Here is a 20181-nt window from a genome sequence, read left to right on the forward strand (position 1 = left end):
TTAGCTTGACCTGTTAGCTGAGCTGACAATCCTTTAATGCAAAATTTAACCTTGTCTCCTACAAAGTGACCAAAGAGCCCCACATATTAAGTATACTTTCACATACTGCTGTCTTACCAGCACTGTTATTTAAGGTGAAAATTCTGATACAAACAACAGAGGCACAGCAGAAACTCCAAGTTGCATAAGTTTTTCTGTACCACGTCAACATTTCAGACTGACTCGAGTGTGACAGTTCCTACTTTAGGTGGTTAAAAATTATGAAAGGGAAATCCAATGTTTTGAAGAATTAGTGATTGATCTAATTACTTGCAGGTCTAAAATTCAGTTAAAAGATAGCATTTTATCAATACTCACATGTAACTGATGTTTGGTAGCCTACATGACAGAAAACATTAGGTTCAATTCAATACCTAACCAAAAGAAACAGGCATTACACTATTAATTGCAAAAAAGTTTTGCAAGTTCTGCTTCCCTTGTTACTCTGAGATGAAAGCTCCATGGAAAACTAACCCTCCATTCAGGTTATGATCCACCTAGTTCACACTTTGTCTTTTAAAAAGTCTTGTTCTAACCACCACTAGAGATGGCAAAACAAACCTGAACCACATGGAAAAACAAACCTCTTACCTAATCTCTCATGAATAGAGACCAGTTCAGCTTGGGGTGGGGGGAATAAAGAAAAATGCAACAACTACTGTTTAGACACTAAAAAATTTGGAAAAAGCTGTTAATTGCATCCCTGTATATTATGTAAACGTGCATAAAGAGACAGCTGAAAAAACAGGTTTGACAAAGTTTTATCCTCATCATCTGTTAGTCATATACTGATTGGTAAATCTTTTCTTCAGACTGTTTTCTTTTTAAAAAAATTTGACTGTTTCCTTCTTCAGATATTTATCCATCATTCCTCTTCTAAGATTATGTACTTCCGAATCAAAACAGTACATGATGAAGCATTTAGACATTATTCCTTAAAACCAAAATAAAGGATCCAATTAACAGTCAAATCTACAAATCACTTTAATATGGAACATGGGGAAACTGATATCATCTACTTTACAGGCTTGGAGATCAACAGACCTGTGGCAGAAAATTAAAATCAAACAGATGAAGCAGTTGTTGACTGTAGCCCAACGCAAGGGTAGATTATGCATCGTATATATTCTGTGCTTTCTTTTTCTTGAACAGGTAAATAACAAATCCCTCCTTAAGCATTAAGCAGAGACTCAAATGCTATTTGCAAAAGCCTAAGTTCAAAACACCTGAGAAAGGTAACATACACTTGGACGACTCAAATAACTTTGAGACTCTAAGCAGAAATACTGGAATAGATTCTATGGCAGCTTCCATCACAACATTCGCAGGGACTGTGTGTTCAAATTACAACTTGTTTCATCACAAAAATAATCCATTTGGTTTCATGTAGTTTTGTAGAATAATGCTATATAATACAAGCTGTCAGACATTCAGAGCATGATATGTTCCTGAAAAATGAGGCTGAGAGAAAAGTTGGTGTCTGTTTGTTTTAATGCAGCAATATTTGATTAGGGACAGCCATTCAGTCTCAGCCATCCAAATTAAATCCACATCACAGATTCATCAGAGCCCTTAGGAGTACACTTTTCAAAACTCCTCCTCTGAATCATCACTTCTGCATATAGTTGTTTTTACTCCCATACATACGGCTAAGTCTTATTCCCAGTCTCCAATAACAGCAAACAAACTAACACACTGATGGCATGACAATGGAGACCTGAAATCCTCCCAGAGCACGCACATGGAGATTCTTCTGCAGGTTCATTTCCCCAGGAGTTTGCAACCATTCTAGTTTGGACTGACACAGTCCTCCCTCTAGCCACGCAATCTGACATCCAGAAAGGCAATTCTTTTTCTTACTGTACTTAGACTGTAAATGAAATTATAGCTTAAGTCCTGACTGCATGGTTGAAGCAGAATCCTTTCTCCTAAGCACCTGTGAAACAAAGATTCTGAGTACTAATGTTTCCCCTCCAACAAAACTGCTCTTCAACAATATATTTCAGACTTGAAAGGTATAGCTCATTACAGAAATGACTCTGTAGCTTCTACAAAGCCATTTCAAAGCAGTGCTTTATCTGCATCATAAACACTATGTCAAAACTGATGGTTTTCCTAGTACTGAGAGTGTGAAACCTTTATTAAGAAGAACAAGCCTTCTCTGCAAGGCAACCTCCCTAGAGTATGAACCAGAAAAAAAAGATGACAAAAATCTGTGTTGCGGCTGCACACACCATATATGTAGTGTATAATTAATAAAAGTTTTCACTTATAAGAGACAAAATTAGGTACCTCTTCATGATTACAAGCAGCAATTATAACTGACTTCAAAGGAAACAGCATCATAGTAGCTGTTCCAAAACATCTTTTTCAAACTGTTCCAAGAAAGGTAAGAGGTTGAGATTTAGAAGAAAAACTGGACACTCACTTAATTGTTAGTATTTGCCAAAATTCATGGTTCTTGAATTTATGCAGAAATGAAATTAACCTTGATACCTCTGCTTAAGTAGATTATAGATCATTTTGAGGACTACAAGCACACTCAGACATTTTGCCCCTTAATATTTAGATAACTACTACATAACATCAAGTCATGATATGGAAATGCCTTTCCTCTGTGAAGCTCTGACCTCAATTTCAACCTCCAAAGACAGACAAACTTGACATACTGGTAGAGTTTCACATTTATGCAGGTTTGATGATGTCTCCTTATTGATTTAAATTTACAGAACATACTGGTTAACCAGTTGAACAGTAATCAAATCCAATGAAAACAGAGTTTACTATTTCCTTCTGCCTGAAGGAGAACACCGGAAAACACTAGGATAGAAAAAGAGAGTATACCATGAAATACAACCAGTATTTTAAGGGCTTGATACCAAATTTTAAGTACTTTCTTGTGGGCTACACAGCAGCAGCTTGTGGTTCCATGTAGTCATAAATGTGCAGGCCCAGAAAAGGACACATTTCCAGTTCCAGTCCTCCTGTAGTATGAGTGCAGTGGTTCCTCCAAGGCAAAGATAACAACCCAGAGGGAATGAGTCAAGAGATTGGCTGTAGTTGATTATCTCAGCTGAGGTGCCCTTGTATTTTAAACAATGCAACTATTGTTGCATTTCCATTATCTCTCTGTACTCAACTGAAATTATTTTAGTCCATTTAAGGGCTTAAATTCATATTGTAGTTTTGCTTGGGTTTTTTGTTGGGTTTTTGGTTGGTTTGGGGTTGGGGTTTTTTTTCGGGGGGGGGGGGGGGGGGAGAAGGAGCACACTGGAATCGTCAAAATTATGCAATTTACAGATTCTGTGCTTTCTTCTTCTTGAGCAGGTAAATAACAAATCCCTCCTTAAGTGTCAGACATTCAAATGCTATTTGCAAAAGCCTAAGTTCAAAACACCTAAGAAACTTGAATGATCAAAGGGGAATTACCTAACTTGGAGAATCTACGCAGAAATACTGAAACAGTATCTAAGGCAGCTTCCTACTACAACATCATTTGCAGGGACTGTACTCAAAATTAATCTCATGACAAAAATGACCCATTTGTTTCCATGCAGTCTTGTAGAATCACACTATATACACGATTTTCAAATGTTCGAAGCACTGTGCATTTTTTGAAAATTAGTCTGAGGGAAAAGTTTGATCTTCACAAACTACTAGTAAAAAAAAGAAATCTTCAAGCTCAAGAACAACTGGTTTAAGCTTTGATCGAGACATGTAAGTAATTTCTTGATCCTGAAAAATAAACATGGAACTGACAGAGGAGATACCAGTATGCTGCAAATTTTAAGTCCATCATTATACTCCTTTAATGCCTCGTGTACCTTTTTCTGTTGTAACAATGGATAAAGACTTCCTGCATTTTTAAGAATGCAAATCCGACTCTCACCATTTAGAAGTTACTCTGTGTTTGCAATCTTCCTTCTCAGAAGCTTTACAAACAATTAAAGTATCCCACCCCATGTTAAAAGTTTAAATGAGAAAGCTGTTCTTCAAAAGCTCAGACAGCTGGACTCCAACCCTATTACATTCAAATCAAGTCAGCCAAAATACCCAGCTCAATTATGATCAAAAATTGTAACAGGTTTTGCATTGTGCTAAAACATAAAGAGGAAAAAAGAAAATCTACAGAGTATACAGATCACCTTCCTAAAAAGGTTATTAGAAAGAATGCAAATGCATGTTATGGCTATTGTCTAAACTAGCTGCAGGCTACTGTCTGAACTGCGAGGGAGAACTCTTTGTTTTTACAATTTCATCTGGTTTTGTTCTACTGAGCATATCCCGTTTATGTGTATTTCTGATTCAGTAGGAACACTACCAGAACTATTACACAAGTTGATGACAATTTATATGAAATCAGTGCGGTTATTCTGATTTCTAATTGACAAAACAGCTGAAGTACTGTTAATGTGTAGCCTTCTGCTGGCATTCAGATCGATATTGTCACAGTGCCAAGATTAGTACTACTTTTCTACACTAACCTAAAGTTGCCATGCTTCAGTGAAAATCTGACTTTTATTTTAAACTTTCCACACCTGCTAGCCCCATGTTACCCCTAATTTTGACTAAGATGGCTAAACATTCCAGTCACTTGTCAAAATAAACAAGCAATAACCTAATGGTCCTTCTGATTTGTGGGAACATTGATTTTCCCTATACTAAAAGGTCTGGTGTCAATTGGTCAAAATTAATTCCTTCTTCACCATTCCTGAATTTTATACTCTGCAGCTATTAAGAATTAAGAGGGAAAGAACAACCTAAACAGGACTAACCCTAAAACAGAAGGCAATTCAAGTATAGGCATTCAGTGAATAGAACATCTGAAATATATGAAAAGAGAAAAAAAACCGCTATTTCATTTTTTTCTTATCAGCTGTCAAGTGTAACTAAGGAGCTGCCCAATGCAAGAATCTGCACAGCAGTAAGGCTTATCTGGTATAATTTCTGAGGTTTTACCTGTGCAGTTACAGCAACAATTCAGTGCTTCTTTGCAGGTTATGTATCTGCTGAGTTTAGACTACTAAAGCTATCCAATCAGGAATGTCAAAATGGACCATGAAGGAAAACTCCACACCTGGAGTTCAGTAAATGGAAAATATTTACTTACATTGTGAAATAGTTTATAAATATTTTGTTTATTGTTTTTCAGTCTGTAATTTTTCCTAAATTTAGAACGAGATAAATCCATTTTATTAAATGGACTTTTAAGATACTCCACACCAGAGAAGATACAGTAAGATGCATGATGAAATACAAATGTGAAGTAGGACATGTTATTAAGCCATATCACCAATACTACACCATCTGTAGCCTCATTCACTGGTTTACTCCTCCTTGTAGCAACAGATACATTCTAAAACCTTTGCAAACTAAATCCAACATGATTCCGCATAGAAGCGTACTGTCATCCTACACAGTCTATCCATAGTTTTCAAGGTTGTTTTGCTTAGGTTCAAAACATACAGGCTAGAATCAGGAATGAAGAGAAGGCAAAGCGCAGGAGAAGAAAGAGAAGGAGCATGAACAAGCCTTCATGCAAAGGAAGAAGAGAAAGAAAAGTTACAACACCACAGGCATATGCTCCTTCCCTTTGTAAGGCTGAGCACTCCCTCCCCCTCCCCAGAACTTGCTACAGGAAACCTACTATCATTACACATGCATAAATATACACAAAGTGATTTTCTGCCTTAAAACACTGTGCATTTATTTCCCCACATGTGAAAGGCTAGCAACTGTGCCTTCTTCCTGTATAAAACTATCACTGCAAAGCAATAAGGCATCAGACACTTAAGTTGCAATTGAAAACAGGGATCATACCAATACCCTTTCCAAACATGCCGTGCCTGTCCCTACTTACTCCCCCTTAGACATCTTGTTATCTTCCTTTCACAAACATCATGACACGCCTCTCCCCTGCCACTCGCTGCGTGCATGTACCGCATCACATCTCCACATACTCTCCCCACAGAGCAAACCTCAACCACTCTTCCTTCTTTGCTGCACCCTCCACACACATACGCTCCATGACACACCATCTCTACATACAGATGCAACAAATCTCATGACCACCACACACATAACACCAATCTATTATATTTATAGATGCATCTGTGCATACACACTAAACCATCACAGCTATACACACTTACACATATAAGCAACTGCCACTCTATACACATAAAATACCATACCCTGTACCTGCTACATACATATAAAAGTACAGATAATCCTTGCCACACCCATAGCATACATGCCTATAAAAATATCCATATATTTTGCCACACGCAATGTTCCCTATATATACACACACACAGAAACACAAGCCCATACCAGACAGCAGTATACAGACACAGCTACATACATACAATGCCATGTCATGTCCCCCCACATAATGTCATATCTCTGCTACGACACAAACACACGCATATCCAAAGCCCAAACCATAGCAGATAAACACACCCACTGACACAGAGATGTAATATTACCCTCATGTCCTACCATACATCTGCTATACATACACATCCCAAGCCACACCCTGGCTTACTGCACACGCAGAAGCATTTAGCACAGCACCCCGTGCTTCCACACTGTAACACCCCACATCTGCTCTGTGCACTGACACACACGTTAGCTTCATCCCTACTTTATACAGGGGGACCACACACCTCTGTCATGGCCCAGCCACTTTACACACCCATATATATACACACATTATCTCTCCTGGGTTATACGGGGGACAACACGCTCCCGCCACGCCTGACCCGCTCTACACACAGGCAGACCCCAACCATCGCTGCTCCGGCGTTATGCAGGGAGGCAAGACACCCGTCACAGCTCACCCACAGACATGCAGGCATATCCTCTCCCCGCCTGTGCTATAACGAGGGTCAACGCAGCCCCACCGCGCCCCACCTGCTCTGGACAGGGAGGCAGAGATACAGACTCTCTCTTCCCCACGGACACAGCCCCTCGCAGACACATCCCCGCTCCCCGCGCAGGGCCGCACGCCCAGCACCACAGCCGCACCACCACGGTGCACGCACGCCGTACCCTGCATACCCCCCCGCCCGCCAAGCGCAGACGTTACGCCTGCCCGGGCCGCCACCCTCCCCTCAGGGTGAGAGGCCCGCCTGCCGCCCGGCCCCGCGGCCGCTCCACACGGCCCGGCCAGCACTCGCTCCCCGCGGCGCCGGCGGCGGCGGCGCCGTCACCTGCCCGCCCCGCCTCGCCGCCGCTCCCCGCCCTGGGCCCCGAGCGGCCGGGCCAGCCCCCTAACGCCCGGCAGCGGGGGGCGGCGGGGCGGGCCGGGCCGGGCCGCAGGCTCACCATGGCAGAGGCGCCGCGGCGAGGCCGGTTGTCCTGGCGACGAGGAGCCCCGAAGAGGGCGCCAGGTGCAACGCCTGCGCGCGCGCCGCCGCCGCCGCTGTCGGAGCTGGGGTCGCCCCGCCCCCTCGGCTGCCGGTCCCTCCCTCTCACCTCAGGTGGCGTCGTGGGGGGGGATGGCGACATGGCGGCCGCGGTGGGGGGTACGTTGCTTTCCAGGGGCTGCCAGCGGCGGGAAGGGGAGCCGGGCTCGGGCAGGCCGATCTGGCGGTGGGCCTGTCGGGTCCCGAGCCTGTCACCTCTGTGAGGGAGGGCTGTCGCCCTGGCCTGGCCCCTCCCGTGGCTCTCATGCAGCCGCCTCTCCTTCCGATGGGAAAGGACTGGCAGCCCTCACCAGTCGGCCCTTGGGATTTAGAGTAGCCTGTGTGCTCACAGGCGAGGGGAGGCCGGTGCTGCCTGGTCCTAGCTGCATGCTCTCCTAAAGGTCTGCTGGGTGTTGCTAGTGCAGGTGTAACTGCCCCCTGCCCCTCCAGTTTGCAGCCTGGCACATTGGACAAAATGACTGCTGGCGACATGTTCAGCCGGAGATGCTGCCTTGTAAACTGGAGGGGCTGCGAGCAGAGCACACAGTTGCTCTTCTTGCAACCACCAGTGCAGATAACTGGGGATGATAACATCCTAAATTGCTACAGAAAAATCCACAAAAGCTTGTCTGTCAGAGAGCCAAGTACTTTAAAGCGATGCGTGCTGTCAGTAAGAGCACAGCTTGCTTCTGCGAACACTCTGCTTAAAACCACTGTCGAAGCCAAATACAATATTGTTAATAGCACACTTACAGGTTACATCTGTTCAGCAGTCACAATACCACATGCAAAACAGAGGAGATGGGAAAAATTGGGGAGAAAAAATTATCCCGGCAGGTATTGTTTTCTGTTGATTCAGTCCTTCAGACGTCTAAGAAACATAAGTGGCTATTGCAGAATAACAGGAGCGGAATGCATTCATTCCTTTAAGGAATGAAACATTCTGGTTTGATTAACAGTAAAAAATAGTTTCTTACGAAAGTGTCCTTTCTCAGAACCCGCACGGAAATAGCTGGTACATGCATCTGTTGGCACATCTCTGAAGCTACTGTCTTGTACTCTCCAGATTTTGGAGAATGACCGGGTTCGTACAGTTGCTCTGGTTTGTATAGTAGAGAAGAAAGCCTCAGAAATGTGAAATATGTATAAACAATTTAGACATGTTCAGCTGAATTGCAGAAGGCCCAGACTAGCAATTTCTAAATTCTATTGGTTCACATTAAAAAAAAAAGATTATTATCACATGATTTCTTTTTTTTTTTTTAGTTCAATGCAAATCTGTGGACTCTACTATAAAGATAGTGGCAAATTTTCCTATCACTACAGTAAAAACGAAGAATTTTAGGGAGCTAGAATCACTTTGAGTTGCAGCAACCTGAAGAAAAAGAAAAATTAAGTCTGATTTTGCAAAAATAAAGGACATTGCGAAATAATAACTGTGTTTGATGAAGAGGAGTTCAGGATAAGTAGCCCAGTTGGGATCTGTTTGTTCAAGGGAGACAAGACAGGAGACAAATGTGCAAGTAGACTCTCCGTGGCCTAACATCAGCTCTCATTTCACTGAAAACTGTCATAAGGAGTGGAACATTACAGAATAGGTTTGAATCAATATTTTATGTATCAAAAGACTGTAGGAAAGAAAGCTCCTTGTTTCATGTCCCAAGAAAGAGAAGTCAGCCATATATTTGCCACCTGTGTATTCGTTTAGGATGTGAGAGACCAAAATCTGTATCTTTGGATCTGGACCAGCTGATGTTATAGCACCGCACTACTGACTTTCTGGACTCCTTTTTGTCTATGTTGTGGTATGACTTGAATATTCAAGAAAAGCTTACTTAAAAAAAAAAACCCTCTAAATTGGCTTGAGTTTTGTCAAATAAGCAATTAATTGTGGAATTGAGACTTCAGAAATGTGTGTACAGAAGTGTATACGTCCTGGTCTGTCTTCTCCATTTCTTGTCTGTGGAAGGTTTCAGTATATACATCTGAAGTGTAAAGAGAATATATCCATGTTTAGTGTCCTGTTTTCAACTAATCCACAGCAGTACTGTGTGATGAAAAATTTTGCATCCAAAAATTCTGACCTAGCTCTAATTTTAGCATTCTTTTAAAATCATTAGGTTTTTAGATAATGCCTTTGCACTGGTCATTTTAGAATGACTAATTAAGTAAGTTATTACTGATGTCTTTTTATATTTTGCAAGCTTGGCCTTTTAACTTAACCATCTGAAGTTCCTCCTAATTGGTCTAGACTCTCATTGAATGCTGACCCCATTCCCTTCTTACTTACCTTTTTACGAAACTTAAAAGAAAGTTTAAAAAACTTGTCAGAGAAAATGAACAAGTGCCACCCATGAGAGGGTGGGTTGGTAGTATGATTCTGGCGGTTTTTGCTCTTGCTAAAGAGCAGCTTCAGGGCCTCTGGGCTCTTAGGTCCCACAGCCCACAAGAGACTTTCAGATTGTGGAAAGCCGTCACAGAGACTGAGTAGCCCAGTCTCGTAAAAGGAGTTTTGTTTCTGGATTCCACCCATTCACGCTTTCCCCATCTTCACTCCATAACCAGTGATTTCCCCATGTGTGTTGTTACCAAACAATGCCATGCTGCAGTGACTGAACCTTCTCAGCACAGGAGGATACTTGCCATGCAGTAGCTTCCTCTATGGTGGTCCTTTGATTGTTGGACTTCCTTGAGTCTAGAAGTGGGTCAGAATTCTTAGCAGTGGGTATGTGCTTGTAAATCTACATGTAAATTTTTCCAGAAATTTGCCTCGCTGGCTGAAGGAATTTGTTTTGAAACAAGATAATTGTTGACTTTTTCTTTCCTTTTCCCTATCTCCCTTTATGTAAGTCAAATGAAAGTACGTCCCAGAGAATGGGCACAATAAATTTAGGATGCTACAGTTCAAGCTGTTCATTACAGCTTTTGCTTCCACAGCATAGCAGAGGCTCATGAAGCTTACTTGATGGTGCTTTAAGCTGACTTGCATCAAGACTGATGAAGAGGTCACTTAGGATTGTGTTAACACAACTCAGCTGTGAAGGACTTTGACTATAAAATGTGTAGGAAAATGGTTATAGGTGATTGACTTTTTAAATGACTATGCTGGATCTGAAGGAGCTCATCTTTCCTTAAGTTAAATGACTGTGGCAAGAAGGTCTGCTCTGTTAATTGCCATTATGAGTAAAAAATGGTCAAGGGAGTATATCTTGTTTCTAGGATACTTTTTTGATTTGCTCTACATGTTCACATTAGGCATAAATAGGTGTTGTTTTAATGTCTGACATGGGTTTTCATGTACTGCCCTGTAAGAATTGATAGATCACGACTTCCTAAACTGTTTTTCTTCCCCAACCATGGCACCAGCACATGCTAGCTTTGTACCAGGATTTATACTTCTGTGGTGCTGTTGCCTTTTCGAAATTTGCTTTTATACTGCTAATAGTGCACATACCATAGGCTGGGAATATTCTGCCCTGCCCAGGTAATTTGTGGGGGTCCAAACCAGTGACCTGATGAAATGACACAGTGCATCCGCAGCCATGTCATTCCTGGATCATGAGAAGCGTGTAACTTGCTGGCAGGCGGGACGGCCATTCAGAGGGACCTTGGCAAGCTGCAGAAATGCGCTGATGGGAGTCTTAGGACACTTAGCAAAGGCAAACGCAAAGTCCTGCATCTGGGATGCAGTAACCCCCTGCAACAGCACAGGCTGGGGACTGGCTGGCTAGAAAGCAGCTCTGTAGAAAAGGACCTGGGGGTCCTGGTGGACAATGAGCTGGACATGAGTCAGAAGTGTGCCCTGGCACCACCAACAACGGCATTAGCAAGACAGTAGCTTGGAGGTTGAGGGAAGTGCTTATACCCCACATTTCAACATCTGAAGTAGTGTGAGCAGTTCTGTGTCCTGATCGTCAGAGAGATGTTGACAAAATGGAGAGAGCCCAGTGAAGGAGCAGTATAGTCTTTAGGGACCGCAGCATATGCCAAGCAAGGAGAGACTGGGTGTTTGTTTGGAGAAGGAGAAGTCCGAGTGGGATCTAATTGCACTTTTCTGCTATCTAAAAAGGGGGTTGTAGAGAAGATGAAGCCAGACTCTCCTTTAAGATGTCTCGTGAAAGACTAAGAGACAATGCTCACAAGTTGCAATGAGGGAAATTCCAATCAGACATGAGAAGATTCGTGGCAACGAGAGTGGCTGAGCACTAGAACAGGGCTCAGAGAGACAGTGGTGTCTCCACTATAGATATTTTCAAAATGTGGCTGGACAAGGCCATGAGTAACCTGCTCTTACTTGAAGTGAGCTCTGCTTTGAATAGAAAGTTGGTCTAGAAGACCTTTGGAAGTCACTTCCAACTTGTATTATTCTGTCAATTCTAAGGTGTAAAATTGGTTGGCAAAAATATATACGTAGGGAATTTCAAATGAAACCACAGGAAGTGCAGGAGAAGAATCAGCCTCCTTCAAGGTCAGAGAGCACGGAGTATATGCGAGTCTGGAGATACCTCAGCAGTTGGGTATACAGAGTCTGTCGTGTCTGTGCAGTCAGTCTGGCGTTTTCCAAAAGTCAGCAACTTCTGTGCATATGCAGGTCTGTGAGTATATCCCAGCTTATTTTAACTCGTGGCAGCCCAGTTGTAACCCCTGTACAGTAGCTCTGGTCATGCTGCCATACATCAGGAAATCCCAGACAACTAAGGAAGTCTTCTGAGTGTCAACCAGACAGTATTTTCAGTCAGAAAAAAGAGAATATGTGGCACCTTTGTATTCAAGACTTTCTCATAACACCCATTTTTCCTACTTTTGAGAGGTCAGGGTTGGTCCTTCCTTTATGTTCCCATTATTTCAGAAAAATTTGAAGAGGTGCTTTTAAACTCAATTCTGTATTAGTGAATCTTTGCGGCAGTGAATTATTTTATACAAACAAAGAACAAAGATTCAACCAGATGAAGTCTTTGAACTTTACCACAGTCACTCAAATAATAATGAGTTGTCAATGTTTGACAATTATTATCTGTGTGTGAGACTTTGATAAGCCATGGCACCAGTCCTATAGGTGCATATGTGATTGGCTATCATCATCTACTGAAGTAGTTCAGTAAGCACAAAAACAGAGAGCTGCTATGGAAGTTCTTCCATATCCAGCTCCGGAATTTTCTCTATATGCATTTCTTCTAACATGGTACATTTAAAATGCATTTCAGAGCACGCTTCTGCCATGCAGAAGGAGCGCTGCTCAGGTGGTTTTAATTTAATTTCTAGTTTAAGTAAGAAGTGTTGAAATTTCTATCATACTTGCCTTTAGAAGATATTTGTTTGGGAAAACTGGTTTGATAAAAGTTTGGAAAGTTGACTTATGTTCCTGACAAGGACATAGTACATATGTTTAACTGCTGTTGCATATATCTATCAACAGTACACAGATATAGACTAACTTTACATGCGGTACAGACTTGTGGTAGCAGTTTGACCATGTATGGCTTCCCCATTAGCCTAGCATATTTGGCTTAGAGATATGTTCAAAAAATGGAAGTCAAAATTAGAGGAATAGAAAGTCACTGTAGTAAGATTTGTGTGGCTGCTAATAAAAATAAAACTTAGATTCGCAAGTAGAGTGGTATTTTATTGCATGTCCTGATCTTCTGTCTGTGACAAAATAAATGTCAATAAAACTTACTGTTTAATACTTCTTTGAATTAGATCCCATTTGTTGTGTCCATGTGAAACATATTAGGATGACAGAAGCAGTAATGGCATAGGATACCCTTCACAAAGTGCGATAAAATCCTTTGCTGATACACTGTGCTGCTGTGCTTTTTGCTTTTTAATTTACGGACATTTCTAAGCCACTCACTAAAAGATACAAATGTGAACTTTTAACGATATTTTGCAAAGATTTTTGCCTGAGCTTTGTGTTTTGGGGGAATGTATGTATATTTATTTGCATAACAGTTCCAGACAATTTTTTTCAGATTGTTGCACTCAAATTAGTGGTAAATTTTAGTAGACCTAATTTGAGTTTAGATTAAGTGTGTGGTAGCATCCAACAGTTCTGCAGTTTGAAAATTATGTTCGATAAACCCATTCTGTGCTGTACATTGTATCTTGGAATTTTCTAATAATGTTAGTTTGCAACTGTGAAAGAAGAGCCTTTTAATGTAGTTAGTTGTTGGTCAGGTAAACTAAAAGTCATTGCATCTGTGTTGTCTGAGTGGGTAGAAACCTGAATGGAGTTTTATTGGATAAAAGCAGAAGAGAAGATAAATACTAGAATTTTAAATAGAGAATGAAAATGATTGTGGTCAAATGCCTTGGCAGCATGTCTGCTTTCTCTAAACTTGGAGTACATGCTGTTGCTTTAACAGAATAGATATTTCATGCCTCTGCCATTTCCATTATCAAGTATTTCTTATTCATGATTTCTTAAATATAAAAAATGTGCTTGATTCTTTGAAAAAGGAAACCTTGTGAAACACTGGACTTTGGATTAGATTTAAATGCAGAGAGGTCATTCTCATCTGGCTCACTAACAAAAGGTTGGAGCACAGTAGGGAACTTAGACGAAGAGATAGCATAGATAGCTATTTTATACAGTCTTCTGGCTAGTTCAGAGTCATTGCCCCTTTCAGTGATGATTCCCTTCCCAAATTACCACTTTGAACTGGATGCCTGAGGCTTTTGTTTTGTTTGTATTCATTTGCTTCAATGCACAGTTTTGGACACAGCTGAGTTTTAGGCATCTAAATTAGCTGCTTAAATTAGACAAACAGATTCCCTTTATAATGCCCTGTCAGTAGTTAAGAATCCACCTGCTCCCTATTGAATGCATGGGAAACCTGAAATTAGATGCCTCAAGATGTAAATGCAGGTATATAGACAAAGTGAAACATAAGTATTGATGTTATCAGGATGTTCTTCTTTAGTGTTTAGTGTAATGGGCCCCTGAGTGGGACCACTAGATACTGCTGCTACAAGAACAGTAAGTGGGAGTTACAGATGTGATGCCCACACAGAAAAAAGAGTAGGGTAAGATCTTTTTGAAAATTTTGCTTTTCATGGACTCTTCAGAAGGGTGCATTGCCACCGAAGACCTCAGTGTACTTCTGTCACCGGCACGGTTAGTTCTCAAATTACCTAATGAAGCACTGTGTTCCCAAATGCCATGGGACAGTTTTTGTTTCTATTCTAAATCCAGGTAAACTGAAGACAGTATGATCCATGTTCAAGTAGATACGGCTGGTCAGAAGCAGTGTTAGAAATAGAAAGCAGGAGTTACAGACCATGGTATACCCTTGTAGTGCGAAACGTGGATTGCCTGAGTGTCTTCCCAAAATTAAATGAACATTTGCAACCTAAGCTTCAATCCTCCAGATTCCCATTACTAGGCAGAGTACTTGCTACTTCAATTTCACAAGGAGTATTAATGGTAGCAAGCACTGCTTTGGATAGGAAGTGTTTGCAGATGGATCCCTACATTGCCTTCTATGGAATAAAAATGAGAACAAGAATTTTGAGGGAGGTTGAAACAACTGCTAAACCTATTACTAATGGCTGATTGGAAATACTGTAACATATCCAAAAAAGTGTGCAATAATATAGAAAAACATGCAAAAACAAGGCCAAGACCATATTTCTAAAGAATTTCCATAATCTCTGCATTTTTATGCAGGAAATATATTTTAAATATTGAATACATGAGATCTAAAAATGACTTTGAGTTTGGTTTACATCATAGGGTGACAAAATCCTAATGGCAACCCTTCAACTATCTGTTGTAATAAGCACATTAGTGAAGATAACAATAAATTATGAAGGGTGAATCATACTTATTTCAGATTGGGTATGTTATTAAGACAATATATGAATCCGTACAGAATATATTTTTTGTGCTTTCACTACCAGAAAAATAAATGCGCAACAAAAAAATTCCATAAGTTTAACAGCTTCTTTCTTTGACAGTCACGGAACTAAGTTTATCTCCACTGTAATTCTACTGACATCAATTAAGTTAGTTCAAGAATTCATACTGTGAACTTCACTTATAATTTTTTCTTTTAATTATACTTTATACAGAAAATAGAAACAGCCAAGCAATCCCAAGAGATTTCTAGAAATTATCAGTGAAATGCCATCTGCTTTCACAGAGGTTATCCGTTGCAATACATACGTCTTTGGTACATGTATTGTGATGCTGTTTTAATTTTCTGGAGGACAAGCTCTTTGCAGGAATAAAGATTTTCCAGAATTACAACAAATACGCAGTATATCCCAAATAGAGCAAATCTTTCAAAGATACAGAACGGGACAAGTACTTTAATTAGTCTAGGAGCAAGGTCCCAATTTCATTGAGTCCATTAGAAAGATGACACTGATATCAGTGGATCAAGATTTGGCATGGTTTAAGATTTCCTCAGAAGTCCGTGAACATTTTGCATTCAGTGCCAAGCGGTATAAAAGCATGCACCTTGTGCATGGAGAGGCCCTGATCTCTTGAATAGCTGCTGTTGGTCCCATCTGACATTGAAGTGATGTCCCATGACTGGGAGAAGGCAAACAGAAGTCCTCCAGGTTGTTCCTTGAAGAGCCTGAATATCACCTGCCACTAGGGGAAACATATTTAGAAGTGGCACCCATGGACAGTATGGATGATAGGAACCGGGTCTCATAAACATCCTGGATTTCTGGCCGTTCTCACAGTGAGTCAAATTCGAGTGCAATGTCTCCTTTCTCACATCGATTAATGTATTAATTAAGGTCACTTGCTGGAGCAACCCTCACCTCCTGTGTTCTTCATCTATAGCAATATTACCAAGCCTGCGTATTTTTGCATCCATTGTGTATGTTTTCTGCAGCAAGGTGACTGACCTTATGTGTTTTCTCTTCCAGTCAGTCACAGTCTGGCTAACACTGAAGGCAGAAACCAGTCAGAAAATGAGCGGGCTTAGGATCTCTGAAATTATGGGGAGAAAAGTCAGAATTTGGAGGAAAGCGAGGATGGATGGAAAACATATGTTATACAGAGGAATCGTGACAGCTGGGTGAAGCAATAGCAAGCTTCAAGCAGAAAGAGTTATCATGGTTTGAAGTGTGAGATTGATGCTAAGCTATTACTACCAATAATGTATACTGTGACCTTATGTGGTATACTCTTTTATTTTGTTCTGAGAAAAAGTATCAATCCTGAAGTGAAAGCAAACAAAATAATCTTATGTGAGGAAGGCAGAGAAAGCTTTTTACATACCGATTCAATTACTTTGCTTGCAAATACTCCTTTTATAACATTTGGAGCATTATCTCTTCCTGATGCTTTTTCTGTGATTTTACATGGTTGCACTGGAATTATCCACGGTCATCCTCCTGCTGTATTCCTGGCATTCACTGACGACTGCAGCAGTACAAGGTTGAGGTGTGGATTTAGGAGATAGGATGCCAGAAGAAAAATCTCAAATGGAAACACCATAAGTCTCAACATTTCTGAAGAGTCTGCTCTATAAAGCTCATCGGTTGGGAAGATAGGCATGATTTTAGATTAGCCTTAAAATCTTTCAAACAGCAACATGGTTTTCATCTGTATGCAGAATTTCAGACAGGGTGAAACCAACATATAAGAGGTAACTAAAGCTGTCTTTTCCAGCAGCTGTTTTTCTGAACAGCACACATAATGATTTAGAATTACAGAATCACAGAATAATTCAGCTTGGAGGGGACCTCGGGCGGTCATCCTGTTGGACTTGCTGCTCAGAGTAGGATTGGCTCTGAGATCAGAGCAGGTGGCTCAGGGCTTTAGCCAGTTTGATCTTGAAAATCTCCAAGGATGGAAATGGCGCAGTCTTTCTGGGCAACCCGTTCCACTGTCTTAATAGGGAAAAAGGTTTTCCTAATATCCAGTAAAAACCTGTCTTCTTTTATCTCATGTCTGTTGTCTCTTGTCCTCCCTTCATGCACCACTGTGTGAAAAGCCTGGCTCCATCTTCTCAACAGCCTCCCAACAGGCGCTAGCAGACTTCTCTTAGGTCCACCCAAAGTGTTCCCTTCTCCAGGCTGAACAAGCTGTGCTCCCTCACCTCTCCCCACAGGACAAGTACTCCAGCCCTCCCTAACCATCTTAGTCACCCTTCATGAGCTCACTCCAATTTATCTTGTACTGGGCATCCAAAACTGTACGCGGTGTTCCAGATATTGTCTAATGAGCACTGACTAGAGGGAGATAATAACTTCTCTGGGACTATCGGTTGTGTTCTTGTTCATACAGCTCAGGATGCAATGCAGTTGGTCACCTTTGCTGCCAGGGCTGATGTTCTTTGGTGCTGTTTGATGCTTGGCTTGCTGACCCCCAGGACCACCAGAGTTTTTTCCACAGAACTGTGCCCCAGCCAAGGGGATGCCACTTTGTTCTGGCTTTACATCTTCCACTCACCATTACCTCTTCTGTTGACATGGTCCCAGAGTCTGAAGGTTCCAGCTGTCCTGCAGATGGATGGAACAAAGCGGGTTTCTTCTCAGAAAGGGTGAGATAGTCTAGGGCTGCAGATATTGCAAGATGAGCTGCAGCCTTTGTGTAACGGATGCAGTAGAAGTATGTGCATGGTATGTGTTAGGTCTATAAACAAAGCGTCTGTGTTGCCGTTGTAGTCAATGAAGAGAGGCAGGCTCCTTTTTCAGTGAGGAAGGTGTGAGGCAGGAGCTATCCTAACAGTTTCCCTCAGCAATCACTTTGCTCCCATCATTTGCTCTTCCTCAGCTGAGGAAAAGTTCGAGAATCTTAATCTCGCACCCTTGTTGTACATCATGAAATTTGAAATCACTGATGAGTGAACATTATCAGTTCCAGTTGCTCTATCCATCTTTATTTTTGTAGAATTATTTGTTTTTCTTTGCTTGTCTTTTTGCCCTTTCCAGACGAAAATGACACTTGACAGCCGGAATGACCACTCCAATGCTACAGAAGTGAAGTAGAAAATGATACTGAGAAGCAAGACGTTTGCGTGGGCATATTTGTAGAGGATTAGGCTTCGGGTGGGTGGAATGTGCCTGTTGCAAAGGTTCTGTGGTAAAATTTACTGGAGCGTAACATTGGGGATTTGAAAGACACGGATAAGCCAAACCAACATATGTGTTTGCGCTGTTGAGAGTGGCATTTACAACGCAGGGTGGTAAACCAACCTCATTTCAAAACAAACCAATTCTCCAGGCACTGTGTAGATCAGCAGGAAATTGAAGCCTATGCTCAGCAAAAGGCCAGAAGAGAAACTGGTACAGTTTCACGGACAACACAGCACTGCACTAGGGTCATGACAGGAGGTGACAAGGTAGGAAAAGCTGGAAGAAAGTCAATGTAATTAAAAATCAGAGAAAGAAGAGCAGTGCAATTGCCTTTAGATCCCATGTTAAAAATTTTCACGTACTAAAAACTTATTTTTCAGTAATATTACACTGAAAACAGCAAGTTATTGTGGTGACAAACATTTATTTCCTTTATTCAAGTTATTTTCTCACAAAAATAAGGTGTTTTCTGTCAATTTTATAGTAACCAAAGAATAAGTCAGCTCTGGACTAGCATTTAACCTAGTCTGATGTCAGGATGTGTCACTTCAGCTCAAACCAGCTGTGGTCAGAATCAGGTGTAGCTGTAATATATTTAATTTAATTTCACCATTTTAGGCTGACATAATTTGGAATAATACATTGGCATCACAGTAGCTGTTTAATTGCAGTGTTATTAAAAAATTCTGTAGTCATTCAGTGTGCCACAGCTTTATACCACACGTTCATATTCTCAGAGATACTATTAAATTTAACAGTTGCTAATTTCCCTGTAGTTTGAAATAATACAGATAGTCCAAACTTCTGCTACAAATTATACATGAAAATACCTAAACCTGTCATTCAAATACCTTTTTATACATCCACATACCCATCAGTTGTATCCAGTCTGTGCCCAGTTAGGGGGCACTTGTAGTTGCCCATAAGATTGTGTGTGTAGCATCTGTACATGGACATTTAGGCCAAAAGTTTTAAAACAGAAGAAATTGCAAAAGAAGATACTGAGACCTCTGAACTTTGGGAACGAGGCTAGTAGGTAACTGAATAAGTAGTGACTTGCGAGTCAGCCTTCTGATTCCTTCTGCATTTTGTTAGAAAATGGTTTATTGCTGGTGTTTCGATAGCCATGAATTGTAGTTAATTCCAAAGTGCAACAGAACATCCATGCACACAGAGTTTATTTTGCAATGATAAATAAAGTGAACAGCTACTTCACACTGGTAATTATGTGGCACTCTAAGCCTAGGAAGATAGAATGTTGACTTCCCAGGGCCATTATTTTCTTTCAGAACCACTATTTTCTTTCTCGTTTTCACTCTTTCTAATCTCCCAAATTGTTTTTTTAATGACACAGCTTACGTGCATGTAATGTTTTTCATCCAGAACAATGCCAAAGTGCTATACAGACTCTGTATTGTATTAATGAGGCTTCACAACAAATGCATTTTTCTGTATTAGCGCTCTCTAGAAAGAAAAGGACCCTTTGTACATGACGGAAAGTACGTCGAGAAGACGAGAGCATGTACATTCACATATGATTTAAATTGTTAGACCAAGAGTGAAGATTAATGTAGACCTTCAATACTGTCTGTATTCATTTTTCTTTTAATAGTTCAAGTATTTTAATGGCATATTAGTTAAGGTTTCATGATTTGTAGGATAATCAGTAGATACTCCAGGCTTCTCTAAG

General features: G+C 40.9%; 1 protein-coding gene across 5 annotated transcripts in view; it reads right to left on the bottom strand.

Moving 5' to 3' along the window:
• Positions 1-7556, bottom strand: part of FBXL2 (F-box and leucine rich repeat protein 2) — a 67173-nt gene extending 59617 nt beyond the window's left edge. For 3 of the 5 annotated variants that reach the window (XM_054815277.1, XM_054815278.1, XM_054815276.1), the window contains exon 1: positions 6955-7075. In XM_054815277.1, coding sequence (XP_054671252.1) covers positions 6955-7023 — 69 coding nt within the window. In that variant the 5' untranslated portion in view covers positions 7024-7075. Of the gene's footprint in view, positions 1-6954; positions 7076-7368; positions 7481-7518 lie in introns of those variants that run through there. The other 2 variants (XM_054815280.1, XM_054815279.1) reach the window with 2 other exon arrangements.
• Between the last annotated feature and the right edge of the window lie 12625 nt (positions 7557-20181).

Source organism: Grus americana, chromosome 2 (assembly GCF_028858705.1).
Source record: "Grus americana isolate bGruAme1 chromosome 2, bGruAme1.mat, whole genome shotgun sequence".
In the NCBI taxonomy this organism is placed as follows: Eukaryota; Metazoa; Chordata; class Aves; order Gruiformes; family Gruidae; genus Grus; species Grus americana.